The sequence below is a fragment of the Pangasianodon hypophthalmus genome, chromosome 17, assembly GCF_027358585.1.
Source record: "Pangasianodon hypophthalmus isolate fPanHyp1 chromosome 17, fPanHyp1.pri, whole genome shotgun sequence".
In the NCBI taxonomy this organism is placed as follows: domain Eukaryota; kingdom Metazoa; phylum Chordata; class Actinopteri; order Siluriformes; family Pangasiidae; genus Pangasianodon; species Pangasianodon hypophthalmus.
Window position 1 is genome coordinate 15007482 of NC_069726.1, and position 19083 is coordinate 15026564.

At 39.0% G+C, this 19083-nt stretch overlaps 1 protein-coding gene across 5 annotated transcripts; it reads right to left on the reverse strand.

Annotated features, from left to right (window-relative positions):
• Positions 1-72: 72 nt before the first annotated feature.
• On the reverse strand, positions 73-18911 carry LOC113543441 (myotonin-protein kinase). 5 transcript variants are annotated; one of them, XM_026941597.3, is made up of 15 exons: positions 15350-15573; positions 8878-8969; positions 8692-8775; positions 8480-8575; positions 8206-8354; positions 6946-7039; positions 6566-6763; positions 6179-6427; positions 6002-6081; positions 5638-5728; positions 4706-4845; positions 4236-4333; positions 2674-2735; positions 1358-1432; positions 73-865 (listed from the first exon to the last, which is right to left on the reverse strand). In XM_026941597.3, exons 1-15 carry the CDS (start codon positions 15546-15548, stop codon positions 764-766), a joined length of 1809 nt encoding a protein of 602 aa, XP_026797398.1. In that variant the 5' UTR covers positions 15549-15573; the 3' UTR covers positions 73-763. The 5 variants fall into 5 exon arrangements, with proteins under 5 accessions (XP_026797398.1, XP_026797400.1, XP_026797402.1 ...); XM_026941601.3 differs by lacking the exon at positions 15350-15573 and adding an exon at positions 18655-18911 and having other exon boundaries at positions 75-865; XM_034312445.2 differs by lacking the exon at positions 15350-15573 and adding an exon at positions 16145-17751 and having other exon boundaries at positions 75-865.
• Positions 18912-19083: the final 172 nt, after the last annotated feature.

The window sequence follows — 19083 nt, forward strand, 5'->3', positions numbered from 1 at the left end:
TGCACACAGTTTTTATTTTTTGATTAAAAAAACTTTGTTATTCATCATTAACACTTTAATAAAGATATAATAATCTTCTGTAATAATATAATAGTCTTTTCCACACCATAAACAGCATTTGTTCACTCAAGCATTTTATGGACAAAAGAAAATTGAGTTGTCCTGTAATAAATATGTAATACTTAGTTAACATTTATAGCTTTTAAATGTGCAATACTTTCTTTGTACAAAAGATAATAAAATCTCTTCAGTACACAGTGCATTATAACAGCACACCTGGGATTCAGTGGTCTTTCTCTATGTCCTCTCCTCTTTTTCTTTTGTCTGTATCTACGCTAATGTGTGTTAGTGTCAGTGCCTGATACACACACTTTGATATATCAGATGGTACTTGTTTAAATTATATTTCAAAAGCTTAAGTGTGTATAAAAGGAGTATCATACAAACTGAAAGACCATAAACCCATTTTTCATTAACAAGTGCAATCAAGTGTCAGCCTGCATGAAACCAAAATCAATGAAAATCAATGAGGCCTATAAAGTAAACATTAACAAATTAAGCTTGCTACTTGTTACTGAATGAACCCCAGTTGCACATACAGTACTCCTGAATGGTGTTAACAACAGGGTGGATCTCAACAGTGTGGCTTAGAATAAGGTGTGGAGAGTTTTAGAGACTGGACTATACAAACTGTCTGAGGATGTCAGACAATCATGCTGGACCCACACAGAGAACCCGACATTGGCTCTTCACACAGCAGCACTCAGGAGAGCTCAGAACTGCGGTAGCACTCCCACATCTGGAGTTCTCTGCTTTTTGCACACACCAGCAAGTACGACTCAGTCTTCACCTGTGGCCAACGCACCTGAGAGATGGAAAGAGGCAAAGAGATGCTTGTCAGTGGCAGCTGGTATATACTGTACATGAACGGATGAAGAAGTGAGGCTGGGCCTGATTTCTTTTGAGCCCAGACTGTAGATTCACGCAGCCTATCAGTGGCAGTCATGTCAGGTGATTACACAGGAGCGAAACTATATCACCAAAAAATGTCAGTGATACACATTATCTGTGGTTTCTGTACATTTATTCAATTTCACTAATGTTGATGGTCCAGCAGCATGATAATTACATTTCATGCATTCTGTGTGTGCCTTGTGTGCCCCTTCCCTACGCCAGTGTGTAATAGGTTGCCCACACATCTGTCATATTATTCCACCAATGAGACCTTGTGATATAATGCATTGTCCACCCAAATAGTTTCACTGTTGAGCTCTTAAACCTAATATCATGACTAGCTATTAATTGCCAGTGTGTGAAGGCAAAGTGTAGATGTGCTATGAGATGTTACTACACTCACCCTGTGGAAGAGCAGCAGGTGGCGCAGCAGAGGCCTCACTAGTGGGTAATGGCAGGCAGGGGGCACTGCTGAGTTCTGCAAACATCAGGTCACCAGTTCAGGCATGAAAAGTAGTGTACGCAGCATTGCGAAGCACAATGAGCACAGAACTAAGGTAATGGCTTCTGGGTTAGTACTTGCTTTGTTCTCTCCAAGAAACTACTGAAATAGCCTTTCTTTATATGTTTACTCTCATAAAAATATCAGTATTGATGAATATGTATGCATATGCATTGGAAACACCCTGTGTCCTCTTCCACTGTCCTGTTTGTCTGTGCTATTACCTGTGCTGTAATTGTCAACGTGTGGCCAAGGCACCTCCGGGGGTCAGTGAAGCACAGGCAGGGGGTCCGTGATTTTTAAATTTAGTTACAGCAATGAAAATCACAACCCACCATTGTTGGCCCATTTGATTGGTCACTTGAATAAAATGGGTTTATTCCAAACCTCATAACTCAAAAACAAGTAGACTATAAAGAATGACAGCTTGGACTTAATGTGTTCTGTCAGTGGAAAGTTTAGCAATAAAAAGTTCTATGTCTCTAATAAATAGACAAAATATGATTGCACACTTTTATAAATGTTCATAAAATAAATATGTACTGAAGGGGTCTGTGGATTTTATTTTACTGTTAAGGGTGCTTGGCTGAAAAAAGTTTGAGAACCCCTGCACTACCCTATTACAGAAAAGCAATGAGTGTAATCAGTGAATTTTAGAACAGTAAATTCGGTTATCAATTTGTATTTTTTGACATTGCTTGCTGCTGTACAACTGTGCTGTATATACTGTATAATTAGCACAGAAGCAGCTGTCTAGTCTAGCTATTAAATTAGCTTGTTCTTATTACAAGACACTAGTATCAAAGTCTTCATTAGCATTATCATGTTCTCAATTTATTTAATATTAGCCAAAGAACTGTGATTTTGTTCATTAAAATGTTAGCTAGCTGACTATCTTAGCACACAAGTTCTGTGACTGGAAGTTAGCCGACGTCACAGACTGAGCTCATATGTAACGCTGCCTGCAGTAGTTTTTCACAGACTTACTAATGAAATCTGTCTTTTAAATGGAAAAAAATGACCTAAAACCAAATCTATCAATCCTTATAAATGGATTCAGTCTTCCAAGAGGAGTTAGTCATTTACAGAATCAAGTGTTCGAGTTCAGGGTACTTTCGTGCACTGTTGGATGAGCCATGTTGAATATTGTATCTTAAACAGATGGTTCTGCTCCATTCACACAGAAGCAGAGAGAGGAAGCTAAGAGGCAGGCTTACATCCCTGAAAGGCTCCACACAGCAGGCAGGCAGAAAGACAGGCGATGGGCACACACACAGTTCTGTGGTCAGATGAGAAAGAGCCATTAGTGCAGTCCTGTGGAAAACGGAAACACACATATACACGTCCCTTTCTCCCATGACTAGGTACTACACATTAGAGAGGAATGCGCAGGCCACTAAGCCACACAACAGAAGGAAGGTCATGCTTTACTGTGCGGTGGCATGCGTAATTGAGTGAGAGCTTAGTGCCTGTTCCACACATGTAAAGCATAAGAAGGTACTGTAGGGTTTGTTTCTTCATGAATGGCTTGTTGCTGTGAAAGCAGGAGGCAGTGAGAGGTGATTCAGCGCTCTGCTTTCTAGTCACGAGGCCTGGGTGAAGAACGGCTGCACACACTCTGATTGGCGCGTGCTGGTGTAGAACTTGCAGTGGCCTATTCCTGGATGACACATTTATAACTGTTCTCTGGGTAAAGGTTTAAACATAAACATTCGCAGCATAACAACTGGCTCCACTGTGTTTGTGTGTGGGGGAGTTGGTTTATGTCCATCTGATACCAATCAGCAACAATTTTGAGCACAAAAGGATAGGTTTCATGTTATGATTTAACTAGTTATAATTAAACTAAACAGTTTCTGACTCAAGACCTTTGTACCACAAAAGGAAAGGTTCATTCGTTGTGCTATGGTGTCTGTTAAAAAAACATCTTTAAAAGAACCATCAAATCACATAACAGATCTAAAAACAAGCTTCAACTGTTTAGAGAGACACAGGAAGTGGCCACTGTTATTGTTATTTGACAGAAGAAAGTACAGTTAATTTCATGGGCTCTGCAATAGATCAACAGAGGACATTGGCAGTCATATGCTAAACAAAAAGGCCCAACATTCTGCTTCCCAAATTATTCAGCATTGCCATCCCATATGGGTTCTTAAGACATGCAGTGATACAAACACAGTAAGCTTGCAGCCATCTTTAACTGAAGGTTATAATCACATGAGTTGCAGTTAAAGAGGGCTGCATGCTTACTGTGTTTGTATCACTGCATGTCTTAAATGGCTGCATGCTTACTGTTTTTTTTTTTATAATAACAATGCCACAGACGAAACAAAAAGATTTGGCTTCCAAACTGTTTTTTTTGTTCTTTATGTCATTATTTTTATAGCCTTATGTTTTTAATTAAATAAAAAGCTCCTCATGTAATGATACAAAAATGGCTTGGAGCTGTCTTTAACTGAAAATCATGTGCTTATCACTTTCTGTTAATTATTTAGATTTAATGCAAAAAAAGAAATTAAACATAGTTGGTTTTAAAATCATGTACTGTCAGAGAATGCCTTTTTCTTTACTTTGCTTCCGTTGAATTTTTATGATAATTTTTTTTTACACAGCCTGTGTGAAATGGCCTAACATTATGATGGTACTATCGATGCTTCAGTGACCCTACAATCTGCCACTCTTCTCATTAAAGTGCTCAAAAGGTGATTACTAAATAACCAGTTTCATAAAACCATGTAACATGCCTCAGCCTTTGTAAGCTTATGGCTTTGTGTCTTGCCTTTGTCCTGCTGGACCTTGAATCTGTGGATCTCGTCACAGAGGGTCTGTACTTCTTGTTTCAGGTCTCTGTTTCTCTGCTCAGCCTCCCTCAGTTGCCTGAGAGAACAAGATCGTCAGTTAGCAATTGAGTGGTATAATAACAGCTAATTGGAAGAGGTGGTATAAATGGCTTAGAAGCTGGGTAGGTAGGAGAGGTAGGAGGATAAAAGCCTATTCCAAGGTCCACACTTGTGGATATGGTCTTGCTTAAGCACTCTTATGTGAAATATTCTCAGGCTTGACAAAAGTATGCAAGCACCTGTTAAGGCCCACAAGTGTGCTCACATGTATTTTCAGCCTTGGAGACAAGTAGGTCAGTATGCCAGGAAGGGCAATGTGGTTTGTAAGGCAGTGGGTTAGGGAGAAAAGTAGGGCAGATGAGGAGCAGACAGGTAAACGCAAAGCAGGGAAGTGGGACGGGTAGTTTACCTTTGTAGTTCCTGGATTTGGGCATTGCTCTGTTCTGTATCTGATGTGGTTGAAGACTCTACAGTACTGTGTTCAAGGGCCAGGGGAAAATCTGTCTGTGTTGACACCTCATGATGCTCCCTGAGCTGCCACACTTGATTCTGAAATATTCACAAACACACTCACTACTGTCATCTAGAGCACCATTAAAAAGTCTGTGTTGTCCAGAGCTGGTATCACAGGCAATTCAATGCCTTACTTTTACATAATCACCAAAATGAGGTTTTGTATGAAAAGGATTATATGCTCTGTTTTTTATATTATATGCTCATTCTTATTAAAGAGTTGTGTGATTTGAGGAGATTGGTAAAAACATGGTGTATTTTGGAAAGCATAAATGTACACCTGTCCTCCATAGAATGCCTCAACAAGATGGAGAAGTCATTAATTCATCCATCCATCCATCCATTCAATCATTGAACTTCAGTAACTGCTTTATCCTGGTCAGGGTGTATCTGGAGCCTATCCTGGGAACACTGGGCGTGAAGTGAGAATACATCCTGGATGGGTCACCAGTGCATTGCAGTACTCTGCTCAAACACTCATTCACACCTATGGGCAATTTGGAGTAGCCAATCCACCTACCAACATGTATTTGGGAGTTGGGAGGAAATCGGAGAACCCAGAAGAAACCAACATGGATGAAGTGCTAGTCAGAATTGACTGGTGATCGATAGGATCATCGATACTTTTATCTCAATATAGCTTTTTATGTAAAATACACCAACTGCATCACTGGCTGACTGGGGTATGAAATAATTTAATGTGCATGTTTTTTTTAAAAATTATTATTACAAATTTTTAGTGGAGCTAGGTTTGAGAGACAATAAGTTCCTGGTGAAAGGATAATGGAATATTAGACTAATGTCATTGTTGAGGTTGTTTTCTTATACCAGTTTCTCCTGCAGGTACAGAGACTCTAGAATTGGCTGCTGATCAATCTCCATCATGATGTCTTGGCTGCGGTCCACAGCTCCTGTTTCTCTGTAAGAGAAGAATAAAGGAATAAAAGAAGTACACAGTCCCTGTAGAAGATGACAGCAGCTATTTGGGAAAAGCATAATTGTTGTTTTATTGTTTATTAGAAACTACATTAGCTTGCTTGTGCAACAGGCATTTCTCTTGGGGACCAGATAATGTAATGAAATAAACTTGACAAAAAATAATCAGGAAAAAAGAAAGAAAGAGATACATAACCATATGATGAATTTATCATTAATAATGAAGGCAATAAGTATTATTATAGAGAATTATCACCTAGTAGCTGTATAAGAGTATCCAACAAATGCTAGGTGAACTCCTGTAGGTGCTCTGTCCATTACATCAGTTAGAGTCTCCTACAAAACATATGGAGACACACAGGTACTATCCTAAGATCCCAGTGACCATAGCTGGACAATAAAATACCATAAAATACAGTGGATATGTATGTACTGTTTCACTGAGACAGTCATCCAGCACGTCAAAGTTGGAGGTGTCTGTAGCATTGGAAACTTCAGGCTGATAGGGAGCAGGTAACTGGTGCAGGGCACTCCACTCAAGTCCGCTGAAGAAAGGATGACTCCGGAAATCTGCAGAGCCATTTGCACCCAGCCTCTCGTTCCTGTCACATAGCAAAACTGTGATCAGGGCGCGTGCCTCCTCGGAAATCTCCACAGCAGATGCAGGGAACTCAAAATAATCCTGTAGAGACACAAATACATACACAAGCCAAGATAACGTTCAAATTCCATTTCTCTTCTGTTACTGATGAACTGATGAGTGAGGACTTGTACATTAATATTTATCCCTGTCTATCTATGTCTCATTCTCTCCATTTACCTGAAAGTGGATTATTTTTGCATAAGTTTCAGACAGAGACTCTGCATAGAAGGGTGTGGTCCCCAGTAGCATCTCATACGCACACACACCAAGAGCCCACCAGTCACATTCTACACCATATCCTCCTCCTCCTTCTACTGCTCTCAAGATCTCTGGAGACAGGTAGTCTGGAGTACCTACAGCCAGCGAAGAGTGAACCTGCACACACACACACACACACACACACACACATACCTTCAGACACGTCTCCTCTTTACTCACACACATTTATTAAGTCTGATCAACTGCAAATACTCAAAAGAAAGAGCATATGTGGCCAGATGTTGGGTTATGAGAGCTTAAGCCTGTAGTGTTTCATGGATAAAGCACTGTGACCTCACCAAGCCATCATCCTGCAGTCTCAAACATGACCCAAAGTCCCCCAGTCGCACATGTCCATTCGCAGTTAGCAGGATGTTATCAGGCTTCACATCTCTAGAGGAAAGAGCACAGATTTTATACCACACCCCATCATCATACAGCCAAATATAATACTACGCACTGGGGCTTGACTGATATACAGTGGATGTAAAACGTCGACACACCCCTATTAAAAATTGCCAGTTTTATCCAACAGCTAAAGCCATGGTCTGCAAAGAGCTTACAAAGCATGTATGGGATCTCATTGTCAAACGGTATCAATCAGGAGAGGGGTACAAATGAATTTCCAAAACATTAGACGTACCATGGATCAGTGAGGGCCATCATCAACAAGTTGAGAAAATGGGGCACCACAATGACATTACCAAGAATAGGACTCCCTTCAAAACTGATGAAATGACAGGGCAAAAACCTATCAGCAAGGCTGCCATGTTTAGAGCAAGACAGCAAGTAAAAGTAGAGTAAAAGCAAGACAGCTTATCACCCAAAGAACACCATACCCACAGTGAAGCATAGTGGTGGCAGCATCATGCTATGAGGCTGCTTCTCTTCAGCTGGGACTGGGGCATTAGTCAGGATTTCTGTCTAATCTTGATTTCATTTTTTACATCACCTGCAATTTTAACAGGGATCTGTAGACTTTTATATCCACTGTAAATATTTTGTCACTGATAATGATAACAATTTTAAGGTGCTCTAACTTGTGATAACCAGTAGACACCAGTAGCTTTAGGTAAACAGAGCATTACTGTGTTGACAGTCAAATAAACAGCAGAAACAGTTATACATATAAAAAATTATATACAATATATATTTTAAAACACAGGCCCTTCATAAATACTTACTAATAACTACTTATAACTTTAAAACATGTCAATAACATGAACTCAAACAGTGACCTTTCTAAGAAGGGGATTTAGCAAGTTCTAAGTGACGCTAGAGTTTTTCAGTCATCAGAGTTTAAATTCAAATCCTGACAAAACCACAGCTATCCAAGAGACACCACTAAACCTTCCAAATAAACTGGGTTTTTTTCCCCAAACTGTCTTTTTTTGGTGTTTGTTCAAAAATAGCATAAATTTCATGACTTTTCCTACACATTCAAAGAGATATTAATAGTGCTGTATTGCTGTGATTTCCACCAATGCAGATAAGAACCTTATTATCAGCTAATTTTATTGGCTAACCAGCATATCGATCTACTGCTCACACACATCTACCTGTGGACGTAGCCCAGTCTGTGGACAGAATCAATAGCCATCACCATCTCCGCTAAGTAAAACTGAGCCATGTCCTCTGGAATATGGTCACCAAACTTACTAAGCAACGTCAGCAAGTCTCCACCAACATAGTAATCCATTGCTAAGTACTACAACAGAAAAATACACAGATAACATTATTAATGTACAGAGTGTATGGTGACACTTAATATATTTGATAAGAGCCAGCTGAAAAGTACAGTAGATGAAATGTGTGAATTCTAGCAAAGCATACAAGGTAATTGTCATCTTGGAAGGCATAGTGCAACTCGGTGATCCAGCGACGATCCCCTTTTAGCAAAACCTCCCTTTCCTCCTGAAAGCATGCTGTCTGAACATATGCAGAGAGAAAGAAAACAAGAGGGAGAGAAATGCTTAATGGTATGATACTATAGTAAAAATAATAAGACCATACAGAAGGCTTAAGGAGGAGGTAAAGTGTTTTACCTCTCCACGCTTCAGCATGTCCCATTTGTTCATTATCTTCAGTGCATAGACCTGTTGAGTGTCACGCATTCTAGCCACAGCGACCTGTAACAACCCAACTGCATATTTCTATGTTTATATCTACTACATTTGTCTGTATTAGACTGTGTATTAAACAATAAAAAGTCAAAGTCTCAAGCCTCTCACCTCACTGAAGGTCCCCCGGCCAATCACCTTCAAGATGTTGAAATCATCCCTTTTTATGCGGGTCTTCTTCACTTGGCTCACCAGAGGCTCTGCTATAGTTGGATACAAGGAGTGCAATAATGTCAGCTATGATTGGTGTCACTTTATTTAATAAATCTCTCTATACAAGTTAAGTATTGTGGTGAAGGCAGGTGAAGCGGCAGGTGAAATAGCAGGGTTGTGGCCACATGGCCGACACTATTAAAATAAGCCTTGCCACCCCAGCGGGTCCTTTACCATAATGCAATTCACGTAATGATTAAAACACAATAGGGCTTGCTGTTGCATAAAAATAACTATAGGGTGGTGTGACCCCATCTTATTCTACAGTGATTTACCAATTATTACAATTCTTTATTTTTTAAAGAGCATGTCACAGTTTTTATCCATATAGCTACACTTAACGTTGTGGAATGTTAGCAAAACAAGCTAGTTCCTGTTATCACTTACACTATAGCAGCTATAAAAAGTTCTTTTGAAGTTAATAAGATTATCAGAGTAACTGCAAGGTCCTCCATCCTTAGATTTTCCTGCGGCGGAAAACTTGACATGAACTTATTAAATGAACGTCTGCTTACAGAATCATTCACCACGTCAAAGATTAGACATTTTCTTTGTTAAATAACTACAAAGTTTTTTTTTAATCCATTCAATATTAGGTTTAGATTATGTTGAGTGTCGGCCATAAATATCCCAGTGAATGACTTGTCCCTGTAGAAACAATAACATTGTCAGGTATGCAGGTACGGACGCAAGTGCAGGTATACAAAGCTTTACTGAATGTAGCAATAAAGACAAATATGTAAACCAGTATCAAGATCAAGTTGCAGGCACAAGTCAGGTGATCAACAATCAACAGGGACTAGTATACCTTTTGGCATAAGACAAGATAATTGCACTACTACACTGTGCTTCAGCAAGAGTTCAGTTCCCAGCAATAACTCTTGTGCAAACTTTCCTATTTTATTAATGACCTTGTGATTGCATTCCAGGAAGTGGCTAAAGGAAACAGAAATGATAAATCAGACTTCTGCATGCTACATCACATTTACGGTCCTGCTGAATCACTTTGATTTTGCAAGTTTTCACAAGTGAAAAATGAATCTTTTGAATGTTTTTCTTGTGATATTGGAGAACGCTATACACTTTTATAATATTTCAGACATTTATATAATCATCAATGATGGCTGAAAATGAATTGCATTCTCCTTGTTTTTTTGTTTTTTTTTTCCCCGTTGGATCACTTGATGAACCATGACTTTCAGGTATTCCACTGGCAATTTTTTTTGTTGCTGTTGTTAATGACTTCCTCCTTATTTGTACCTTTAGATGATCCCATTTCTCATTAAGAGTCAAGCCTATTCCCGTATAATAAGGGCAAAACAGTTCCCCTTTAAGAAAGACGTGTTCAGAAATAGAACAGATGATGCTAAGAATAGGTTGCCACTGCCTAAGACTTTTTTAAGGCAAGTTTTTCCAGTGCCTTGGATTGCAGACTCATACACACACACACGGACACACACATACACGAGAGGAATGTGAGTGAGAGCAAGGCAACAGTGTAAACTGTTTTAGTGGAAAGAAGTTTCCAGAAGTGTTTCTCCATGTCCCAAACAGTTCTCACAATAGTAAGCAAAGGAGAAGAGCTGTGGGACAAACCTCATATTTGGGGTACAGAGACTGGAAGAGATTTAGGATATAGAGACGATAAAAGAAGTTTGAGATAGAGAGATATGCTGAAAGAGGTTTGATTTAAGAGGGGTTAAGATAAACACAGAGAGGGGAATGGGTTTGGAATAGAAAGAAAGAGAGTTTTGGGTAAAGTCTGTCCCATTCCACCACTCCCATGGCCAGAGGTGTTTAGAAAGTGACGTAACTGTATTGAAGCGATGACTGGATACTTAAGTAACCTCTCTGTACTTTGAACCTTGTACAAAGCACAAATGTTTCATAATGCTTATCTTTTCACTTTGCTTAAACTCTAGCAAGTAGACCCTCTGTGCTGTTTTTGCCTTTTGCAAAAACTCCGACAAGTAGACCCACAAGACATCTACAATGCCAAACAGACAACTGACAGTCCTGTGACAATCAGCTGCTAAGTCCAGATGAAAGAAAATGTTATACTTATTAATTCTGAAATCTGATTGGTCAGAAAGTGTTGATTAATTCTCTATAATAGCTCATTCACAGGGATTTGTATGATGGACGATCTACATAATCTAAGGCCAATGATAAATGAGTTTAAAAAAACAGGTTATTTACATATAAAAATATATCATCTTTGACATGGTTTTCTGTAAGGAGCCAGTTTATTATTTAAATTTTCCTAAATATTCCATAAATTTAACATTTATGGAAACAGTCCCCAGTGTCAACACTTTGTAAGTTTTCTGGCACAAGAAAGACAGGACAGAGGACTTTGCTGGGTCTGTTTTCTACGTAACACAAGAAGCTGTGTTTTCTTTTTTTTTTTGTCTGTTTTTGTCTTATTAACTTAGAAAAAAGAGAGGCTATTGAGGAAACCTCTGCTTATACCTGCTGTAACTTCAACAATAACAGGAACTAACTTTTAACTATAAATGGTTAAAAAGCAAAATGTATCATTCATTTAAAAAAAATGAAATTGCAGTTGTTGGTATATCGCTGTGGTATAGGAATAAAACATTTCAGAACCCTGTCATGTTTTATTCCTTATGCAAACCAGCTTGCAGAAGCATATATATGTATGTTGGCCTGGGAAAACCCATTATATGTCACTGTGGCTGAATTCTGGCAGCCAGAAAAGATGAAAATTGGGTTTTGGCCAAAATAACATACTTTGAGACCTCAACCTTAAGAAACTGTAAATATATTTCACCAAAGCACTGTGGAAATGTTTTTGTTTACTTTTTAACTTTGCCTAGGCTTCCTGCAAAGATAGTGCTGATTAAGGGGCCAATTTAATAAACACAGTGGTAAAAGTCAGTCTACTTAAAGCTGTCTTAAACCTTGATAGCTAAGTGTGCTTTTCTCACACAGTGAATGCTAGGTAGTTGTTGGATATTTATATGCCTTAGTGAAATAAGACTAATCAGTTCAGTTTGTTATTAGCTGCCAAACTGTCTGTCAATAAAGAAGAAAATGCCAAAATTTCACCATGTGAAACAATAAGACCAGTTCAACACAGTAGTACTGACCACTTAAATGGGTTAAACTACTCTAAAAGAGAGCAGCCAACAGCTAGTCATGAAGAGTCTCGAGTTGAACTGTAGGTAGCATGGCTATCTAAGGGGAAAAAAACAAACAGGTAGTGCTATTTAATCAGAAATCACGTATAACTTCGAGAAGACATTTCACTGTGCTTCATTAGGACAGAAAAGTCACCTGAAATGTGGCAGTTAAACTACAGGTAACTTGTGTTATCAGTTACCTGTATAGGCAATACTGTACATTTTTGGTTATTTTGCTAAAAAATTGTAAATTAGAGATAGGTATACAGTTACTAAGTGTACAAGGTTTCAAAATCTCTTCTTGTCAGCTGACCTGCCAATAGCTGCTTTGGGACTACTGTATGTTAATACACTCCATGGTGTAATGATTGATTGACAGGATTCCGGATGTTGGTTGATAACGAGCCTTTTAAAAAAGTGAGTAGATAAAGTTTCAAGAGACAATGTAGGTTATGTGAATGTTAATATAATTTTAGGGAACGTTTCAAGATTATTAGCTAGAAACTTAATTCTTGCACAACTGTATGAAAGAGAAGGGTCTAATCTATGACAAGTCCTCACTGTGTTGTTTTATGTTATGGCTGTTACTATGATACACAGCCACTTGATTGCATTTATTGTGTGAGAAGAGAAGTGAGTAATGATTTCTGATCAAGCATGAGAAGTATGGCATTCATTAGCATTACACATTTTTTAAATAAACCTATGGACTATGTACTTGTCCAAATCCCTGCTCAATACAAAATCCATTTCTGATCAATAAATGTATGAGTGCTCATGTTTTACACCATTGTACTGAATTTACTGAGACACAATTATCAGTAATGTTTTTCATCCCCCTAGCCAATACACACACACACACACACACACACACACACACACACACACACAGTGTTCACACATTCATTTCTAGAGACAAAAGACATTGCGGTGATCTGGATTTCTGTACCTACAACATGAAGGAAGCACGTTTTGACTTCGGTTCCTTAAGGAAGGATTCAACGTGCATGCATATGTATGATTTGTAAGGTCTATACATTTATTTATACAACTTCTTCTGTAAACACAATAAGAAGTGATACTAAAATATATGCGTATAAACTTAAGCACCAGCAGGACCAAGAAGTTATATGCAGAGATGGGGCATAACAAAACTTCATCATGTTATTAAGTCTGTTTCGAACATTCTGTACTTCAATTGAGTTTTTCCTTCAACTAATACTACATTACAATACAAAAATCTATATCTTCTACTACATTTTTAAACACTATATCACTACATTTCTCTATAATAATATATTTGTAAACTCATAAGCTGGCCTTTTAGTATCAGACAGCATCAAGGATCAAGAAGTTGATCTACATTCCTAACAAATCTGAAATTTAACAAATGTGACAGTGAGAGTGAGACCTAAAATCATCACTGTCACCATCTAGCTGTTCATTCTGTATTTATCAAGGCAGTTTGTATTGTGGCAGCATAGCTTTAATCATACTAGCTAACATTTCATAGATTAGGTATAAAGCTGTTAGTTAGCCCTTGCTAATGTTTCCCCACATGGTTCCGTGGTGAAAGTGGCACTAATTTACCATCAGTAACTAACATCAGTGAGTGATTTAAGGCAGTGAGTGATTTTTGTGAATCTTTCTTGTGGAGTTCTACTTTAACTTGAGTTCACAGTTGCAGGTATGCAATATTAATCTTCATGCATCTGCTACAAAGCATACCACTCTCCATAAACCTTACTTATAGCCTTGCAAACTCAGACCACTGAATATTTTTACTTTACTAAAATATATCCATGTTTTCGGACTTCTTTAATCAGTGTCATCTGCTGAATGAACACTTATCCTAACAGCCCTAGCCACTCAGCTTCCACATTGGGGGCAGTGACACAGTCATGATGCTGATGTGGAGGCCTCAGCATGCTTGTGGAAAGATGGGAATCACTCCACACCCTTCCTCCTGTTTACCACTTCCCCTCTTCAGTGGAACAGAGCAGAGCAGCCTGCCGGCCACATAAATGGAAATATCTTTATAACAGAGACAATGCAAATTAATATCTCTTGCTCTTCTCTCTATCCATGACATACTTAAACAAGTTTTCCTAAGCCTACAGGGTGACTGACTGTGTACTGGCAGCTGACACTATGCGGGACCTGGAGACTCAACTGTAACTTAAGCAAAAAATAACTCAGCCTTTGCTGGGGCTTTGCTCTGTCCAGTGGCCACTGGTATGTCCAGCACCTGTTAGATACCCAGTGATTCAGTAGTTCTGGCATTGTGCCACCTCTCACATATTCACACACATGCAGTCATGCATATCATTCTTTAAAGTGTCTTACATCAAGCAGCCTATATTGACTGTACATGTAGAGCATAACAGTACACTAGAGTGTTTGAGGACAAGTGTGTTTGTAACAGCCTGTTTCTGTGTGTGTGTGTGTGTGTGTGTGTGTGTGTGTGTGTGTGTGTGTGTGTGTGCGTGTGTGTGTGCGTGTGTTGATTCTGGCTATATCTGCTGCTTCTCCCTCATGAAGTCATAAAATCATGGCCAACAGACCTCCATGTACGGAGTGAGCAGAACAGTGTGTATATGTGTGTGGGGCACAAATGGATGTGGCAGGGGCAGCTAATTTTGTCATAAACCAATGACAGTTGGCACTTCAGCTTAAATCTTTGGTTAAATCATAGGTCTTTGGTTCATCAGCTACACAGACACAGTGAGGACACAATTATTAATGTGGCTTATAAGTGTAAATACCTACATGTAAACCCAACCCTATCCTTAACATCAGTATCCAACAGGAAACCCTTGGCTCTTTTAGTTTTTTATACAAATGCAGCAGGTTTAAAAAAAAAAAAATGCATGGATCAGCCAAATGTCCCCACAAAGTCAAAACTGTCTGATATTCTTATCCTTGTGGGGATATTTGGTCCCCACCAAGATATAAGAACATTGCCCCCATCCAGCACACACACGCACAAATACACATATTCAAAGAGTCTTGTGATGATTTCTGAAGTTCTGGGACACATGGTGACTTTGGCATACTCGCGCTCACATGACCACATCACCTCAGAACAGTGTTCCCTTTCACGACCTTGCGTTCATGTTCACCTCCCAGCTACATCCTTCCTGAGCCCAGTGGAGCTCAACACAGTTACCAAGCAACGAAACACACACTCACACACATACCCACACTGAGGGAGTGCTACTGACCCCACTGCAGGAAGCGGCTGATGTATCTATCTCTGGCTGTATCGGAGGACTGGAACTCCTGGTAGACTCCAACCAGCAGGTCAAGTAGTGTCTGAAGTCCCACAGGACTATGTGCCGAGCTCCCCACCATCACACCAGGCTCCTTCAACAGCTTCTCTCTGGGCAGAGGGGCCTCTCGGGGCCCGGGGCCCGTGGACATGGTAGCACACCACAGCTCACAGTCTGTGTTCAGCTGCAGCTCTATTCCATAGCCTCAAATAAAGGACACTCCCTATTCACCCACTCCTATAAATCTGTACACTACCACTAACCCCAAAACATACTGCACATACTTTAATACACTTACCCAGTCCTTAGTGCACCCTGTTCTGTTTAATGCCCCTCACAAATCAGTCTGTTTGTTTCTGTCTCTCTCTCTCTCTCTTTCTCTCTCTCTCTCTTTCACTTGCACTGTCTGTCTGTTGTTGCCTTATTCTTCTCCCCTGGCGTCTGTGCGTTTGTCCAGCAAGCATTGATTCCAGCTCTGGCTCAAGCCCTTTTTTGGTGTGTGTCTCCCACCCCCTTGTTTCTGCTGCTGTCTCTCTCTCTCTCTCTCTCTCTCTCTTTGTATTGTTCTCTCTGGTGTTCTGTCTCTCACTACTTCTCTCTATCTCTCAGGTACTGTGCCATTGCTTTTATGCTTCATTCCTCATTTGTCAGAGTTCCTCTTCTAAATGTCCATCTAGCACCACCTAGTTACACGGTAGTTTCCTGCTCTATTCCCTTCCTGAATACCACATATTTAGTAGGACTCACTTTTTAATCCAGGTGCATGCTTCCCTGCTCTTCATCCCTCCTTCCTCACAGTTGTCCAGTCCTCAACTTGTCACTACTGGCAGCTCTGCACCCTGTGGTGGGTCTGTCCTGAACAGCTGTTGCTTTTGATTCTCTCAGAGGGCAGAACTTTCACTGTTTCTCTCTCTCTCTCGCCTACTAACTTGTTGCCCTCCCTCTGTTTTACTTTTTACAACACATTGCCTCGTCACCCCTCCCTTTTTCTTCCTCTGTTTATTAATACTTTGCCCTTTCTCTTCGATGGCTGCATGTACCGCATCAAAGTTTCCCCCACTTTGAGGTTGGAGAGCATCAAGATGTGACTCTTTTATAGCTTTTTAGATTTAAATTGTTATTTACTTTATAGCCCTTCTAAATTTAGATATTTCACCCACTCCTATTTTTATGTACTCCACTAAATAATAATGGCATATACTAAAAAGACTACTTTAAATTAGCATAAAAGACACTTCATGAGATACTTCACAGCCATTTACAGATATGATCATTCTATGTATATAGCAGGACAGCACTATTAAAAAAAAGATGGGCGGAGTTGATTTAGTGAATTTTAATTAGATAGAAATGCTACCTAATTGGCACTATTTTTAACCCTTAATTCTAAAATGATTGGATTAATTCACATATAAAGTGAGCATCATTTAGTTATATATATAACTAAATGTCTGTTCATAGTCCAGAGAACTTCCACTGATAAAGAAACCTAGTGCTGTTGATTGCACTGCCTTCTGTTTGTTTGAACAGGCAAAAAAAAAGAAGGAAGTAGTGCTAGTTTTCTACTAAGCATGCCTAAATGTGTTTTTATTTGCAAGGGCAGTAAGTTGTCCTCTGGAAGACAAAAGTACACATGGATTTCTGAAACTGAAAGGTAAATTCAGGGTTAATGGAACATCCTTTGTTTAGGAAAACTGCTCACCTGCTGGAATGACTGGAACAGAAACCCTGTTTTTTGTGCTGTACAGTGTGTTATGGTGCTCTCTAGTGTTGAAGCATAGAGTAATCTGCAAATCATTAAATTATACACAACTGTGCCAGTTCTTCTCCTTTTATATGTTAATGAATATCATGTATACAGATGCAGGAAAGCCTACCCTAGAATAGCACACATTTGTTAGGAATGTTTTTTATGAGCCCAGGTCCTTTGCCAAATATTTGCATCACATTTTCATCTCAGCGGCCTCAACAGGCAATCGCAAGCTGGTTGAGTAGCGCATGATGAGGTAAAGATGGATATTTATGAAAATGAGTAAACATGAAGGTGCTCACTGTTGCTTTGTGCCTTGTGCAACTCTTAAGGCCAAAGAGTACACTGCTTCTACCAACTCATTCATGTCAGTGAAAACATTCAGATGATAGCAGATTCAAAAGTATTGAAATCCATTACTCAAGATTATACATACAAAATTTAAAGCAGTACACTGCCAGAGTCAGAAACTGACCCACAGAGAAAGCCATGGTCATTTTAATACTGGCTGATATTGCTAGGGAATTCTACTGTTATGATAGCCTTAGGAAAATTTATTGCAATTTCATTAAAAAGCACAAAAGCCACAGATCTAACATTTGTTTTGTTTGTGGATAAGCCAATGCCAGTGTGGCATAATATGCTTGGGAAAATTAATAGTTTTTCGAAAACTTTGTATAAATAAATAAATAAAATAAAAAATAAGGTTTACTTAGCAAAGTCAGTCATACAATATCTTTAGCTCAACAGACATTGTACATAGTTTATGATAGAGTAGTGTAATGGAAAAGAGATTTGAAAAAGAAAAACTTGCTCATATTAACTCTTATCCATTCGTTATTTTATTCATTTAATCATTTTTAGTCATTGCTTTATCCTGGTCAAGGTGATATTGGATCCAAAGTATATCTCATGAACTCTGGGCATAAAGAGGGAATACAATGGGACACCATTCCATTATAGGGCACCATACACACACTCATTCACTTTTTCACATCTATGGGCTAATGTAGACTCGTCAGTCCCACTGAGGAGGTGGGAGGAACCTGGAGAACCAAGTGGAATCCCATGCGATCACAGGGAGAACTTAAAATAATACAAAATATGAATACCAACTAATCCAAATTATGAATACCAACTTCTACATCGGCTCAGTATCTTCACTTCATTTGCAAAGCAAGGTAGAGAACATAAAAATCCAAATATAATGATTCTTAAAGTTAATAAAATAAAAATACCTCTGTGTTGGTGCACAGATTGACACTATATATATATATATATATATATATATATATATATGAGAAACTGCACCTCCTGAGCTACTAGTATGTTCATAAGCATTCTTTTCATGAAATCAGGAAATCTACATGAAATCTAAATGATTAATCTTATATGTGAAAAAAGCATTTTGTGTGAAAAATATATATAAATGCCAGTAGTTTTCACACTATTTCAAATCAGAGTATCTAACCACAATGTAAACAGCAAAAGAGCAGGGTAGTCTTACTGTTCAGATCATTCTGAATCACCTCACTGCAGTACCTCCTGATCGCTCCAGTTTCATCAGAAGACTTTGAGGCTATGCAGCTGAAGGAGCAGAGAGAATGTCTGCCCTCTAGAGTGGAGCCTAAACACGTGACTAGAGAAGTAGAGGGAAAAATGTCAGAGGCTGTTAGAAAGGCTACCCTAGATAGAGGAGACAGATGCCACTTTCCAGAACCATTGCATCCCCAAACCACTATCTTATCTAAGGGGTTCAGGGGAACACAGAGGAAACTGGAGAGTAACAGTCACTGAATGCAATTCCTACAAGTGTTGTTAATAGGCAATGGAATTGCAATTTTGAATTCATTCCTCAAAGTGACAGATGCTCCAGTTAGGAGAAATTTTAGGACATTTAGAAGCCTCCATTTGAGGAGAAAAGTCTTTTGGTAGA